Source organism: Salvelinus alpinus, chromosome 1, assembly GCF_045679555.1.
Source record: "Salvelinus alpinus chromosome 1, SLU_Salpinus.1, whole genome shotgun sequence".
NCBI classification, from domain to species: Eukaryota; Metazoa; Chordata; class Actinopteri; order Salmoniformes; family Salmonidae; genus Salvelinus; species Salvelinus alpinus.
The window spans coordinates 48,157,327-48,173,900 of record NC_092086.1 but is presented as its reverse complement, the minus strand read 5'-3'; the positions used below and the strand labels follow the sequence as shown (position 1 = coordinate 48,173,900).

The following is a 16,574-nucleotide window of genomic DNA, read 5'->3' as shown; positions in this document are numbered from 1 at the left end:
CTGCATGCTCACATTTTAGGGCTGCATTCTACAAATAGTAGGAGTTGAGTAAAATAGTTTGGCAGAATTGCTGTACATTATAATTTACTACAATTAAAGAAATAATTGACTTTTTCGAAATTGTCTGGATATAATTACATATCTCTAAAATCGTATTTAAATTAGGCTATTTCATTGTGTGACCAGAGTGAAACATCAATGTTACGCAGACATTGTGCAGGACGCAGAGAGGGGTAGGTGTGGTGAAGTTCTCGGAGCCCGGGCTTGCACGGAAGCAGTGTTGTCAACTCCTCAGTAAGGAAAGTAGCTATTGGCTGTTCTAAAAGTCGCTAGAAGTCGCTAAATGACGTATTCACTTAATTTGCATAATTGTCCATGTGCATGCAATTGTGATGGACGCTGTAGGAGAGAGGAACAGACAAAAAGTGAGTAAAAAAACACCCTAAATATGTTTAGAACTACAAATGAACTTTCTTCTGTCGATTCTTGTTTTTTTTTATGTCACAATTCCAACCCTCCTCCTTTATCCGGGCTTGGGACTGGCAAAAGTGACCCAAAAGAGTCACTTTTGATTTAATTTACTTAGATTTCATTTGGTTTGGTTTTTAACCTTATGGTCAACTTAGGAGCCTACAACAAGGCACAGTAAAACATGAACATTTTTAACCATACATTTTTTTTTTTTTTTTGTATACAATCTACATTAACAATCTAAATGGACCAAGAAGAGACAATAGAAAAAACTGTCAATGGCAATGTGAGAAAATTATGGTAACTAGTCTGGCCCTAATTCAGGTTAATTGTTTTTTTCCCCAGACCCCCCTCCACACACACACAGGCTGTGCTGGCTCACAGAAAGAGTGGGTCATTGTCATTTTGGTCAAGGCTCTCATGACAGGTTCAGCAACTGAGGGAGCTGACTTAAATGAGTAAGCAGCTGATGTGCCAAAAAGCTGCAAAACATTATCAGGCAGCTGGTGCTCATAGCAAGCCTCACCAATCCATTCAGTCCATATCGAATGTACAGGATGGAGTTAAGGGTCTGCAAGGACATCCAATTTCTAAGTTTGCTTTTTACCACACTCATCTGGCTGAATACTCTCTCGACTTCAGTATTCGAGTGTGGCAAGGACAACACAGACACAGCAGCCATGGCAAATTCTTGAAACGGGTTGATATCAGCTGCATCCCTGAACTTCCAGATCTCACTCCAGAAGCCCATTCTATTTACTAAGATGGATGGCACGCCATTGCTGAACAATCTTGTCTATCTCTGCAGGGGAGTAGCCAAGGAGCTTGGCTATTTTTTTCTATTTCTCCAGGGCTCTTATTGTGCTTTAGAGTTTCCTCCACATTGAAAACTGACATGTACTGCAATGCTTCGATGTTGTCCGGCAGTCTCACCCTCAACTCATTAGTGAGGGAGATGGTGAAGGTTACACACTGCTTTCGGACATTGTTTTCATCCTCAGGCGCAAGGTGGAGCTCAGCTGCCTTTGACTCAAAAAAGTAACCAAGGTACGGTTTGGGACTGATGTATCCATCTATTGGCCCTTTGATTACATCAACATTTGCCAGTGGATTCAGCACCCTGCTGCTCACACTTGATCAGGCTAACCTAGCTGTCAAGTAGCTTAAGAGGATCTACTTGCTCTCCCTCAAAAGCCTTTAATGGCCAACTGTACCTCACCCAGCACTAACTTCAAAAAAGTCCGATAAAATATGTTTTGAGGATCACTGTAAATGGAGTATAAAACCTCAGCCATGTAGCAGTGTTCACTTGACTTGGTGACTGCGAAATGCAGCCTAAGCTCCTCCCACTGGTCCAAAATGTGTGCAACCGCGGGTTCAATGGAGAGCCAACGTGTGGCACATACCTTGGTTATCTGTAAAGGTTTCTCCCCACAGTTGATTGTCTCATATATGGCCTTGTAGGCCTCCCTGCGCTTTGGAGACACTGAAAACCAGTTATAAGTCTCTCGTACCAAGTACTCCACACTACGGGGGATGGTGTCATTGGAAGCATGACTTACAGCAAGCTGCAGAGAGTGGCACACACAGCGAATAAGAACCAAATATTTGAGGCCATACTCCTTCCTCCTTCAGCACTTTATTTATGGACCCCATTGTTAATCCCCGTCATAACAGAGGCATTGTCAGTCCCTATCCCCAGGAGGTTCTCTTTTTTAAGACAACACTTCTCGAAGAAAGCCACAACAGCACGGGCTATAGATTTGGCATCTTCTCCCTCCAACTCAAGAAGCTCCAGAAATGTTGATACAATTGTCTGCTTGGTTTCACTAAAGTACCTTATCACAACCCCCAGGTACATAGAAACACTTACATCCATGTACTCTAAGAGGAGGAGACTGAATGTGTGGTCATCCACATCTGCGACCAACTTTTTCAGAAAGTATGGTGCTAGAACACCATTAATCATTTCTGTGCACTTTGTCCTGTGCATTTTGAAGTGGGTAGCAGCAGTGGAGTCTGAGAAAGCAGCTCTACATGCTTCTCCAATGTGATCACATGCCAGCATGGAACAGTGTTCAGCGATAGCTAATGCCATGGTGGCCTCAGCCTTTTTTGCAGTCAATTTTTTTAACCATAAATGGCAGCTTGTTTTGGGTGGAACTGTTATAAGGCTTTGCCTTTTGAGTATGTTTTTGAGTTGTGATGTGTTTTTTTACATCACTAAGTTTGGCGTAGAAATCAGCCTTACAATACAGGCAGTATGCCCGTGTATCATCTCCAATAAACGGCTTCAATCTATCTTTGAATTCAGGGTTTGATTCCCACTCCTTTCCCACTCCCCGCCCCCGGGCAGCACACGCTGCTCGCTGAGAAGAGTAAGAACGATACGTGCTTCACGTCAGAGTCTCCAAAAGTCTCCAATAACACCAGAAAAGTCGCTAGATTTGTCTGAATACTCGCTAAATATAGCGACAAAGTTGCTAAGTTGGCAACACTGCGTAACGGAAAGTCAGGATAAAGATGAGTCTGTGACGGTAGGAGTGCAATTTTTGGAAGAAGTGGACCCTAGCCTTTTGGCTGATCCATTTGTGGTTTCAGTGTGGGTGAAAACAGAGTTGGTTGCTGTGGAATCGGTGAGGGTAACCAGAAGTGGTCTGTTGATAATTGTTTGTGTTTCTGCTGGTCAGAGGGAGCAAGCGCTCCGTGTTAAATGAATGGGGACAAGAGATGTGATTTGTTCTGCTCTCAATAAAAGGGCTCAATTGAAAGGAGTGATTACTGAAGTAGCGGTAAATGTGAAAGTTGACCAACTGAAGGGGAAGTTTCCCGGTGTTTGTGATGCTAGTTGTTTGGTGCGACGCAGACCGGGTGGTGAAACAGTAGAGCCGTTGTCTGTCTGTTCTTTTGAGTTTTGATGTTGAGTCTTTGCCCGACAAAGTGATGTTAGGATATATGTTATCCTGTACGAGCTTTTGTGCCGAAATCCATTACATTGTTACAGGTGTCAAGTTTATGGGCATGTGGCAGCAGTGTGTAGGAGGGAGGTTCCTAGGTGTGAGAAGTGTGCAGAAGGGCATGAGACAAAGGAATGTGTAGCATTGGGGAAAGTAGTGGTATGTGTTAATTGTAGGGGTGCCCATGGGACTGGGGATCAGAAATGTCCGGTGTGAGAGAGGCAGGTTGAGGTTTCCAGGGTTAGAGTAGTGTAGAAGTTGTCATATGTTGAGGCAGTGAAGAAAGTAGAGGAAGATGGGGTCAAAGGGGATGGATCCTGAGAGGAGTAGTGTTACTAGTAGATCTGTACCAGTACAGAGGGATAGACCAATACGTGATATATGCTTCAGTAAGATTGCATTTTTAGCTTTTATTGCAATGGTTATCAACTGTACTGGAGGGATGGAACGTAAGTCGCAGAAAAGTAAGGTTGTGGTGGCACAGGCAGAGAGGTATTTGGGTGTACCAGACTTGACGTCAGAAGAGTTACAGGGTGTGTTGAGTGGGGGTGTCCAGTCCTTTCAGACTGTTGGCCTGAGGTAGGACTAGATAGATTTAAATAGTGGAGTAGGGTGATGGATTTTTTTGTGTTTGGTTAGATGGTAACGGTATTTGTAAGTTAATTTTTTATTTTCAAGCAAAGTTTAGTGGAGTTATACTCCATTCTAGTAGGTGGCGGTAATGCAACATTTATTGGATGCCAACCTCCGTTAAACCTCATCAAAGAATACGTATTTATGTTATTTACGATGAGCAGTTCCCCACATTTGGGGGAATTATGCATTTTAAACAGGGGATTAGGGGTGTAATCATTAGTCCAAACTGTTGCAAAACGAAACGAGAGTTTCTATTGGACAAATAATGGTAGGTCCCGCCCACTTCGTTCCGTTTGCTTCCGGTACGAACAAAAACTGCACTGACATTATCCTTATGACGTTACTCGCAATAATACAGTTTCGTTATTTGTTACGTGGCATCTGATTTGTTGCAGAATACAAACTGCTCCATTTGGGGTTTCTATACATCTTCTAAATTGTATCGAAATGATTTGAGCTATTTTCAAATGTATTTTAAAAGCAACTTCAGTTATAACTCATTCATACATGAAGCTCTAGCTGTAATTATAGAATATGAGGCATACTGCATGCATGATTTCATTGCAACTGCTGTATAGTGTGATGTCTGATGGTGATAGTAAAGTGTAAATACAGGATATTTTACACAATTGACTGATTTATAGATTACCTCAATATAGGTTATTGAAATGTCATTCACATACTTTGGTCCGCAACCTGTCTGTCCACAGCTAAATCCACAATAAACGACAAAGTAGTGCTGTTGCTTCTGATTGGTGAGCCAGTTGACTACGATCTTTTTTAGTAAAAAAAAGGCGTTTCAATTAGCTAGGTTTAGGGCAACGCCATATTGTCAATACGACTTGATAATTTTCTGCAATAATGTCAAAGTAGGTGTCCCTTTTTGTGTGCTATTTTACAAATAATTGATATATGTTCTAGTAATAGTTGGTAAAGATATCGATAGCATCGTGCAGTTGCTTGCTAGCTAACGTTAGCTGGCTAAGCCAGCAGTTAACGTTAGCTACAGTGCACTATTATTAGTATTCAGTTAGCACACATAGCTAGCCAAATACAGCTAGCTTTTTGGCTAGTTAACTAACAAAATACTTAGCCAGGTGAAACCACTGCGTGGTAAATTTGACTAGATACAGGAATGTTAGCGTATTTTTGTTAACTGACAAGCTCGTTCGGGCAGGGACATTTGACAGTTACTGTAGCTTTGTTTGAGAGTGACAAGGTAACAAGTCTGCTATCGTCTTCTAGTCGGCTAAAAGCGGTTTCGGTTGTTCTGACGTGGGAGACACGATCTGGGACACGACACTTTCTTTAGTTAGCTCCATATTTACCCCGAGGTGTTATTTTACAGGGTTATTTAATCAACATTTGACGCGAGAGATGGCGCATACGGAAGGACTGGAAAATGCCATGGGAGAGTGTTCAGGAAAACAGGGGTCGACTCTTGGCCTGAGAAGTCGACCATGCTCCAGCGAAAGAGATGGCCAGGTCCGCGTTGTTAAAGCCTCGCTTCAGAAGAGACTCGGACCTTACGAGCCGGTGTTGACCTACCTACAGTCCGTTCTGGTTTGGGAAAGGCCGTTTCAGAGTGTGCTACTGTACACAGTGGTCAACGTTGTGTTCTGGTAAGTTTTAGAGAAATTATAAATGGTATAGCAGTGATGACAAGCATATTTGTACAATGTATAATTCATGCCTTACATAAATCATATCCAAGTACAGTAATCATATATACTGTACCATCAGAAGCTTTTGCACAACGAAAACGTCTCCAATCAATTTAAGATAAGACAGATGGCTCACCACAGCAGGGTTTTGTTTCCTTCTGAATGTGTTATCTATCTCAGTACTACTAATAAGAAGCTGTATGCCATGCATTATCAGCCAATAGTTCTCTAATATTTAATGATGTAGGCGATCAGCAACATTTCACTCTGCTGTTATTGTGGCCACTAACTGTCTTTTAGATGTGTTAAACCAAGTGGTAATGGAGCCACGTGTAATAGCTGCCATCTAGCTATCTATTTTTGGGCCAGTTGTTTGCATAGCTAGATTACATAGTCCTGAATTCCAACACCGCTTTTGAAACCAATCTGTAGGCTACTAGGCTTGATTTTATTTTACATTTTATTTTACCAGACAGATCAATTAAGAACAAATACAATTGTATTGTGTTTACATGCTTTGTAAACAACAGGTGTGGACTAATATTGAAATGCTTACTTATGGGCCCTTCCCAACAATGCAGAGACAAAAAAAAGATAAATAATAGAAAAGTGAAACACGTAAAATGAATAATAGTTACGCAATGAGTAACGATAACTTGGCTATGCACAAGGGGTACCAGTACAGTGTCGATGTGCAGGGGTACGAGGTAATTTAGGTAGATATGTACATATAACTACGAATAAAGTGTCAGAGAGTAAACGGTAGCAGCAGCGTATGTGATGAGTCAAAAAGTTAGTGCAAAAAGGGTCAGTGCAGATTACCAAATGGCTATTTGGACTAACTATTTAGCAGTCTTATGGCTTGGGGGTAGAAGCTGTGCAGGGTCCTGTTGGTTCCGGACTTGGTGCATCGGTACCACTTGCCGTGCGATAGCAGTCTATCACTTGGGTGACTGGAGTCTTTGACAATTTTTAAGGCCTTCCCCTTACACCACCTGGTATAGAGGTCCTGTATGCACTACACTCTGTAGCACCTAACGGTCGGATGCCAAGCAATTGCCATACCAAGCGGTGATGCAGCCAGTCAAGATGTTTTCAATGGTGCAGATGTAGAACATTTTGAGGATCTGAGGGCCCATGCCAAATCTTTTCAGCCTCCTGAGGGGGAAGGGGTATTATTGTGCCCTCTTCACGACTGTGTTGGTCTGTTTGGACCATGATAGGTCCTTTGTGATTTGAACACTGAGGAACTTGAAACTCTCGGCCCGGTCCACTACAGCCCCTTCGATGTGAATGGGGGTGTGCTCGGCCCTCCGTTTCTTGTAGTCCACGATCAGCTCCTTTGACTTGCTGATGTTGAGAGGTTGTTGTCCTGGCACCACACTGCCAGTTCTCAGACCTGCTCCCAGTTCTCATCATCGTCGGTGATCAGGCCTACCACCGTTGTGTCGTCAGCAAATGTAATGATGGTGTTGGAGTCGTGTGCGGCCACACAGTAATGGGTGAACAGGGAGTACAGGAGGTGACTAAGCACGCACCCCTGAGGGGCCCCCGTGTTGAGGTTCAGCGTGGCGGATGTGTTGTTGCCTACCACCTGGGGGCGTCCCATCAGGAGGGAGGCGTTCAGTCCCAGGGTCCTTAGCTTAGTGATGCGCTTGAAGGGCACTGGTGTTGAACACGGAGCTGTAGTCAATTAGCCGCATGCTCACATAGGTGTTCCTTTTGTCCCAGTGGAAAAGGGCAGTGTGGTGTGCAATAGAGAGTGTGTGATCTGTTTGGGTGGTATGCGAATTGGAGTGGGTCAAGGGTGTCTGGGATGATTGTGTTGATGTGAGCCATGACCAGCCTTTTAAAATCATTTCATGAAAACAGATTGTGAGCTCAATGGGGCGATAGTCATTTAGACAGGTTACCTTGGCGTTCTTGGGCACAGGGACTATGGTGGTTTGCATGTAGATATTACAAAATCTTATTTAGAATGCTGGCCTGGCAATGTGAAAGAGTATGTTTGCCTCTTGGTGAGCTTGAAGTGAATGCAGTTCTAAACCTTTGTTGTCCTCATTTGAACTAATGTCTAGATTGTCTGCTGTCAGAGTCTGACAACATTTTACTCAGGAGGTGACAAACACAGGAAACGCCTGTATTCAAAGTAGAGATCAAAGTCACATGTACACACAAACTATCACCACGATATTTGTGGTGTCGGCCTTTTCCGTCACTTTCAGTCAGCAACCCACCTTTGTCAGTAACTGAGGCACCACACACAAACAACCGAGTCTGTGCGTAACTGCCACTTGCACGGGAGTCCACGAGGTGTGTTTGTGACATCTTAAACAAAAGGAAACGTCAGCTGTTCTGAAGCTGACCTTAGTGTTCTATTCCAGGTTCTTTGCCCTGACCTCGCTGCGCCTGCTCTTCCTGCTGTCCTCTGGCCTGCTTGTTTTCATCTGCGTTGACAGCTGGAGGAACAAGATCTGGCCTGAGATCAGAGGTGAGGAGGATATCGTACATTATGTCTGGGTAGTCTGCCTTATTCTGCACCCAACGCCTCATGCCCCACTGTGTCTTGGTCTGTCCCTGCTGAGTACTTCTGCCCAACTGTGTTAATTACACCTGACTTGGTTCTTAGATCCTGTCCCTTATTCCCCAGTGTCATACTACCCTTGGTGTGAATACCCTGCTGGTCCTGGTCTGTACTATTCATTAGACCCTGTATAGTGAATGATATCCTTTGTCATGCCTGTCCTCATTTAAACTCATGTGGTGTAGAGTGTCTAAGTTTAGTGCATGTAGTGATGTGGATTGTTGTTAAATGTGGGTGTTAAGTGCATTTTCTGTCTCTTCCCACAGTTAAAAAACCTGATGAGTCTGAAAGTGAAAGGTAGGCCTACGTCTTAAAAATATATAATTTGTATCCTATCGTCACACTTTGGTTGGGCAGTGGTCACAGAGAGATGATGTCACTGATGTTATTGTACTTCTATCTTGCAGCTGGGGCCTGGTGCAGCCAGGGGTGCTCAGTGTTCCAGAGCTGTGTCACCACATTGCTGAGGTCTGGGTCTCTGGGCTGGCCTTCACATCCAGCCTGGTGCAGTTCAAACGCCACAACCCTGGCAAGGTGAGGCCTTGGCACTCCCCTTGTACTAGTATGAAGGGTCTCCTATATAAACCCTAATACAATATCTTGTCTACTCTCAGCCTACTGTGAACATACAACTAATCAGTAACTTGACCAGTTGAACTCTGTTTGTTGTCTCTAGTTCTGCCTCCTGACCTGTGCCCTCTTGACCTGTCTGGTCATGGTTGGACGGTACATTCCTGGACTGGTGCTCTCTTACTCTGCAGGTGAGTACAGTGAGAGACGACCCACCTACCCCACCCTCCTGTTTCCCAAACGCCATCCCCATTCAGAGCTCCCTAATGGTGGGAAGCTGGCTGCCCTTGTTAAAAATGCATGGCTGGTGAAACCAGATCTGTGTCCCCGGCACCAGGGTTCTGTCTGTGAGGTGATTACCGCCTGGCTGGGCTGAGACGGGCAGGGAGGGAATCGGGAAGAGGGGGAAGCAGGAATGGAGGGAGGTCAGGCTGAGACATGCTAATCCCAACACCTCTAACCAATGTAGAGCGACCGATCTACCGGAGAGCACAGATCAGGGAGGCCTTGCCAGGGCCCTCTGACGTACTTAATAATCTTGTGGCTGCTAGAGCTCCCACTCTTTGTTTCATTCTCCGTTGAATGGCGAGATAAGTTGGGCTGAAGCTCATGGGTGTGTCTGGGCTGAGGAGAGCAGCTCGGAGGCTGGGGATTGGGTGAGCCAGAGCCTAATAGCACAGATGAATGCAGCCATGGTTCTTTTGTCTTTTTTTTGTTTGTTTGTTTATGCCCAGTGATGTTTCCACTAACATTAAGCCATTCTCTCTTGTCCCAGTGCTAGCTGTTCTGCTGTGCCCCCTGGCAGCATACCACCGAGTGTGGCAGCGTGTGTGCGTGAAGCTGGAGCCGGCCCTGCAGTGGCTGGACTTCAGCGTTCGCGGGTATATGACGTCAAAGCCCATCGACAACCAGTGTGAGTACAGTGTGTGTGTGTGTTGCCTGTTTGTTTGTGTCTGATAGTTGCATTGGCATTGATACACTTGTTTAGATTTGTCCATGCAAACTATCTCCTTCTACCTTGACTGGATCAAGGGAATAACTCAGTCATTGTAACCTGTGGTTTGTGTGTTTGCTCTGCAGTCCTCCGCAAGCCAATTCGGGGTGCAGCATCCGGTGATGCCAGTGACAGTGAGGAGGAGGAGCTTGCTGCATTCTGCCCGACGGTAATTCACCAGATGTATTTCACATGCAGTCCAAAAGCATAGTCAGGTTGTCATCTATCTGACTGTTATGGCTATTGAAATGGGCCTACTTGTTTCCTGTGTTGGTTATTACTCCGTTAGATGGCCAGGAGTGGCATATGTAGCTTAAGACTGCAGCTGGTCTCAGATTTACAATAACCTGACCCCTTTAGAGATATAAATAGCAGGCCCTGCCAGTCATATCAGGCCACATCATCTGTGATATATGGACTACATTTAAGAGGAAATATACTATATTATGAATGACTAACGGTTCAATGTCTTTCCTCTCTTTCAGTTTGACGATGCTATAGTGGCCAAAGAACTTGCGATGACTGACTCTGAGCACTCTGACGCTGAGGTCTCGTACACAGACAATGGGACCTTTAATCTGTCCCGTGGCCAGACTCCTCTCACAGAGGGCTCAGAAGGTACAGTACGCACCCACCCGCTGAGTCTGCACCTCCAGGCACATATACTCTGGAGTCACGAGAATTAGAACCAGATCCAATGTAGCTATTAGGGATGTGCATCTTTCCCTTTCAAGACGATTGGATACGTATCTAGATACATGGGCTACGATACAGGAACGATACGTTTTAGTTTGACACTTTGTTTTTGATTAGAGAACGAATTGCTGCAGTTCGATGCAAACATACATTTTCCATTCTAATTTAAAATCAGCTGCTGATGGAGATCATGAGCTGGGCCTCTCTGGGCTTGATCTGTCTGAGCTGATGTGTGTGTACAGTGCGTTCGGAAAGTATTCAGACCCCTTGATTTTGTTACGTTACTGCCTTATTCTAAAATGTATTAAATCATTTTTTCCCCTCATCAATCTATACACAATACCTCATAATGACAAAGCAAAAACTTGTCCCGAAGCCACTCCTGTGTTGTCTTGGCTGTGTGCTTAGGGTTGTTGTCCTGTTGGAAGGTGAATCTTTGCCCCAGTCTGAGGTCCTGAGAGCTCCTGTGCAGGTTTTTATCAAGGTTCTCTGTGTACTATGCTCCGTTCATCTTTCCCTCAATCCTGACTAGTTTCCCAGTCCCTGCCGCTGAAGAACATCCCCACAGCATGATGCTGCCACCACCATGCTTCTCCGTAGGGATGGTGCCAGGTTTCCTTCCGACGTTTGGTTTTCAGACCAAAGACTTTCATCAGACCAGATAATCTTGATTCACATGGTTCAAGAGTCCTTTAGATGCCTTTTGGCAAACTCCAAGGGGGCTGTCATGTGCCTTTTACCAATGAGTGGCTTCTGTCGGGCCACTCTACCATAAAGGCCTGCTTGGTCACCTCCCTGACCAAGGCCCTTCTCCCCCGATTGCTCAGTTTGGCCAGGCGGCCAGCTCTAGGAAGGGTCTTGGTGGTTCCAAACTACTTCCATTTAAGAATGATGGGGGCCACTGTTCTTGGGGACCTTCAATGCTGCAGAAATGTTTTGGTACCCGTCCCCAGAGCTTTGTCTCAACACAATCCTGTCTCGGAGCTCTACGGACAGTTCCTTCGACCTCATGGCTTGGTTTTTACTCTGATATGCACTGTCAACTGTGAGACCTTGTATAGATAGGCGTGTGCCTTTCTAAATCATGAGCCCCACCAGCTTTTTTTGTGTGCCTGTTTTGCATGTTATTTTGGCATTAATACGTTTCACATGTCAGTTTGCAAACAATCGTTGAGTTAATAAAGCCGCATGCAAACATGGTATCTTTTTGTCTTTGAGTAAGGCAGCTCCAAAATGCAGGTGATTCAGCCTAGCTCAGTGCTTTCTGTGGTGCTGGGGCAGCCAGTGGAAAATACGGAGCGTAAGGGTTGGTAATGTGATTGGCTCAGTGTTCACTCATGGGGACACTACGTCACCGCAAAATCTATGGGTAGAGCTCGAACATTCAAGACCCTTGGGTGCTGCCATAGAGTTACTTTAGAAATGCCTATCCAAGAAGGCTCAAGGTCATTGGCCACAGATAAAAATCACGTTATATCTACAGTAGCTTTGATTGGACTGATCATGTCAACATCCTACTTTCAAAATCTTAGCTAGCAAGCTAGCAGTCATCAGCATGAGTCAAGTCGATCATCTACTGGCAAATCCTTTTCAATCCTTGTCATATGAAGAGAAATTTATAGATAAAATGTATCGGTGCTCCTCGGCCATTGGACATAAACATTACACAACAATGAATGGTTTGGAAGGAATCAGTGGCTAACTTCAAGAATTGCAAAGCAATCACTAGCCTGGTCGTCAGTGGAGCGGGTATGTGGTCCAAGTCTGGATTTAAGGGTCTCTTTTCCAAGCTTAAAAGGATAAACATTCAACATTGGCCGTGCTGTCAATCCAGCATGACTTTGGCTGCACTCAAAACAACTGGAAAATCTGAACTGGGAAATCTCAGACTTCAGTGAGTTCAAGACAACTGGGAACTCTGGGGGGGGGGAAAGCGAGCTCCGACTGGGACAATACGTTTTGAACGGTCATCCAACTCGGAATTGCAAGTCGGGAACTTGGGCCCCTTTCTAGAGCTCTGACCTGAAGATCACTGACGTCATCATGATTCGACCTTGTTTTTTTCCTGAGTTCCCAGTTGTCTTGAAAGCTCCATAAATCCAGAGAATACCAGACTTTGACAAAATTTGATGACAAAATATGTCCATGAAGAACCATTGTGCCCACCTTCCTGTTTTAAGTGAGCACAACAAAGTGAGTCCAAAAATGTATTGTATGCTGCTGCATAAATTATGTAATATGGCAGGGAGATATGTATACTGTAGCTAAGAAGGTAATAGTAAGCTGTTAGTAGCCCATGTGCCTCAACCTAACAATTTGTTCCCTTCTCCTCCTCATTTCGCCTACTGTTCTGACTTGGTGGTGCACATGTAGCCTATAGTCTGTTTTAGAGAAATGTAATCATCTAATATTGTAACAGCTTTGTCTACTTATATGCCCCCTTTATTTATCCTACGGTTCTGACTTGGTGTACAGGGAAAATACTGTAAAAACGGCCCATGTTCTGAATTCTGCTGCTGTACATTTCAAAAGTGCTGAACAAATAGTTATATTGACTATGTCCGTCCTAGCTTGCTCACTAATGTCTTGATCAAAATTACGGATTGCCTCTTATCCGCTCGTCGTCCCCTTATGCCATAGTTTGTACCTCTCAATTGTCAGTAGAAACCACATTTGTTTAAGCAAGTCGGCCATATCAGCTATGTTTTTTTTTTAAAGGCAGTAAATGAGGCTGAATGAACTGTTTCACTGCCAGACAAGGCCCTGCTGATAGCCAGTTGTGGCAGTGGTAAGGTGTTGGGACTCTGCTGTTGGAACAGCTTTATGTAGGCCCTAACAGTTTGTGGTCACCGTTATTATGCAATTAATGTATTGTTTAGTGTTGTGTAGTGGCTTTGCTGGCATGCATCCCCCTCCCCCCCAAATGTTTTTCGAGTTTGCCCAACCAAGATTTACATTGCCACTGGAAGCATCTCAAGGATGATCAATGGAAACAGGATGCACCTGAGCTCAAATGTGAGTCTCATAGCAAAGGGTCTGAATACTTATGTAAATAAGGTATCTGTTTTTTTTTTTTTTTTTAAACATTTCACAAAAATGTTAAACGTGTTTTTGCTTTGTCATTATGGGGTATTGTGTGTAGATTGAGGAAAAAATGTGTTTAATCAATTTTAGAATAAGGCTGTTAAGTAACAATGTGGAAAAAGTCAAGGCGTCTGAATACTTTCCGAATGCACTGTATGTTTATGGTGTATACTATGTAGGCATCTGAGCCATAAGGGAGACTAGTCATCTACTACCCCACTATCAAATTAGGGGGGGGGGTGGCAATATAGCCTATGTTTTATCTCCTACTTTGCTTCTGAAATCACTGTCACCCACAAAGTAACTTGACATAAGGCACTGCACTGTGTTTTCCTGTATTGTGGTATGTCTGCCTACTTTGGTAAGACATGTTGTGCAGGGTGATTGTCTGTGTTTTTAAATTACAAATGACATTCCAACAACATTGAACCCCTTCCTCTCCGTTCATCTTCAGATTTTGATAGACACAGTGACAATGAGGAGTCGTTTGCACGAGACCTCAATGACTTCCCCTCCATCAACCCAGATGCCACCCTGATGGACGACGACTCATGCATCGGGCTGCCCAGCCTGGGTCTTCGGTCTGGGCGGACTGGCCCCCGAACCACGGCCGAGCTGCTGGATGTGGAATCCCACCTGGACTCTGACCAGGACGACCTGGACGAGGAGCTCTCCTTCGGCGGCCTCCCCACTGCTTCTGACTTCCTCGGAGGTGACCTGGCTGGAATCATCGCTAGCAACATGATTCAGGCGGCATTGGCTGGTGCCATGCAGCCTCGTCCCCCTGCCGCCCGCAGAGAGAGGGTGGGGCCCACCAGAGCAGGGGCTCATAGGGGCTACCGCAAGCAGTCTAGCTCGGAGCTGGACACGGACTTGGACGGAGAGGACTTTGAGATGCTGGACCAGTCGGAGCTGAACCAGATGGATTCCTTTGGGGGTGCAGGAGGACGGGGAGGAGTGCAGGGTGGGGGACAGGAGTCCAGCTTCCTCTCCAACCTACTGGGGAAACCACAGTGAGGCTCCTCTACCTGTGCATAACAATCAAACTAAGTCTTTGTGTGTGATTGGGTGATTGGAATGTTTATGGATTGTTTTGACTGCGTGTATGTGTGAGTCATTTAATCGTAGGATCCAGCAGCCAGGCTCCCGATTGGCCTCAGTTGATATCACTGTGAAGTACTTCTGATTTCTATCTCACTTTTCAATTTCTTCCTTTAGTCTGTAGCTTGTATGTGTAAGCCACCATCATCCAGAAAGTCTTCTTTTGCAGGCTGAGCAATAGGAAACGCAATGTAAAAAAACTCCCATCTGTTTTTGAAACAGCATTACGGAACCACTTCTCTGTCCTGTCATCCAGTATGCCCTAGTGAGTAATACGTTTTTTTTTTTAAAGTCGACCACTAGGTAGTATAGACATTTCCTAAAATGCTAGACACACAGGGCTATTTAATATGGGACCAAGTATGACATTCCTGTTGATTAGTGAAGTTTTACAACTGAAATGACCTAGTTTTGAATAGTTTTAGCAATAGCTGACTGGTACTCTCTCTTTTAGTAAAAACCACTGCTTTAATTTTAAGACCTCATTCTCTATTAGAAACTAAGTAAATATTAATGGTGATATTTTTTTAGATCATTCTTGATTGAGACATGAATTTGTTTTGAGTCTGAAATCATTGTTTTAAAGAAAGGGGATTGGCATTTTAGTTAAATGTGTTTTAGTGTCTCCCCCCCCAGAATGTTTCTTCCCACACCATTGGTCCTGTTTTGTTTGCTGTACTTCTGGGTAGATCCGTGAACGTAGGGTTGCCTCCTGTGTTCTCCATGTGTCTTGAATGAGCAGTCATGGGCTATTTAGATCTTTTTGTCTTTATCATCACAATAAGTAACTTTATCAAGTTAACCTGCTCCTTGTATCCCTTCTCCCGTGGCATTCCCAATCCCTGACACCATCTTAACTCATTTTTGCCGATCCTTCTCAGAGGAGAATCTGTAGAATAGACATGCATATGTAAGAAGTACAGAATATAAGCCTTTTAGTTTAACCTCTAAACTCATGCATGAACCACATTTTGTAAACGTCTTAAGAAAATCATCAGGAAAACATGTTTACATTGATGGGTGAACAAGATGCTGGTATACAAAACTCAACCTGATTAGCCTTTTTTTTTTTTTATGTGAATATGTAAAGGAAAATATGTAATATGCTTGTCTTTTAAAAACTAGGGTGCAGTAAATGTTAGCCTATTCTTTTTTTGTGTGTGTATGCAGGTCAGCATGATTAACCTGCGATGGGCAAACAAGCTCCTGCTGCTTTTGTCTTTTCATGGAAAAAATCTAATAAATAGGAGTGATTCTTCTTGGTCAATGAAACTGAAATGGCCCACAGATGGGTTTTGCTGACGTAGCTGGATCAAACAATCAGAAAGAGACAATGCTGGTTTATATATATATATATATTGCCCAATAACGCTATTTGTGTTGTATAGAAAATCATGACTGTGGGAGATTACCTACAATAGAACTTCTAGATTCCCTGTTCATGGAGATGTCCCAGAAAACAGAATCTGTCTGATCTGAAAAGGTTTGGGATTTTAATTAAAAAGAGTGAATGTACATGACTTGTTTTGGACCACTTTAGTTTAAATAGGGGTTGTTGCGGTATCGCTTCATGAAGACGGCCAGGAAATTCTTCATTCTTAGTATTATGTTCTATAAATTTGTTCAGTACCGTTTTTTTTTTCTCTCCCTCTGACATTGGTTTTGATGTGCAAATCTTATTAAATATGAAGTCTGGATTAAATGTTTATTTTGTTATTTCTAAACAATGCAATATTCCACAGATACAAAATCACAATTTTGACATTTTGGTCCACTAGCCAGTGTTGCTGGTAAATAAAAAGTTTTCACTTGGGACT

General features: G+C 43.9%; 1 protein-coding gene across 3 annotated transcripts; it reads left to right on the top strand.

Annotated features, from left to right (window-relative positions):
- Positions 1-396: 396 nt before the first annotated feature.
- Positions 397-16,459, top strand: LOC139578477 (reticulophagy regulator 3-like). Of its 3 annotated transcripts, none has more exons than XM_071406125.1 (10): positions 397-425; positions 5,413-5,686; positions 8,113-8,219; positions 8,579-8,609; positions 8,720-8,846; positions 8,989-9,073; positions 9,658-9,795; positions 9,963-10,045; positions 10,362-10,494; positions 14,111-16,459. In XM_071406125.1, exons 2-10 carry the CDS (start codon positions 5,442-5,444, stop codon positions 14,671-14,673), a joined length of 1,512 nt encoding a protein of 503 aa, XP_071262226.1. In that variant the 5' UTR covers positions 397-425; positions 5,413-5,441; the 3' UTR covers positions 14,674-16,459. The 3 variants fall into 3 exon arrangements, with proteins under 3 accessions (XP_071262226.1, XP_071262245.1, XP_071262236.1); XM_071406144.1 differs by lacking the exon at positions 397-425 and adding an exon at positions 2,851-3,008; XM_071406135.1 differs by lacking the exon at positions 397-425 and adding an exon at positions 4,822-4,933.
- The last annotated feature ends 115 nt before the right edge of the window (positions 16,460-16,574 follow it).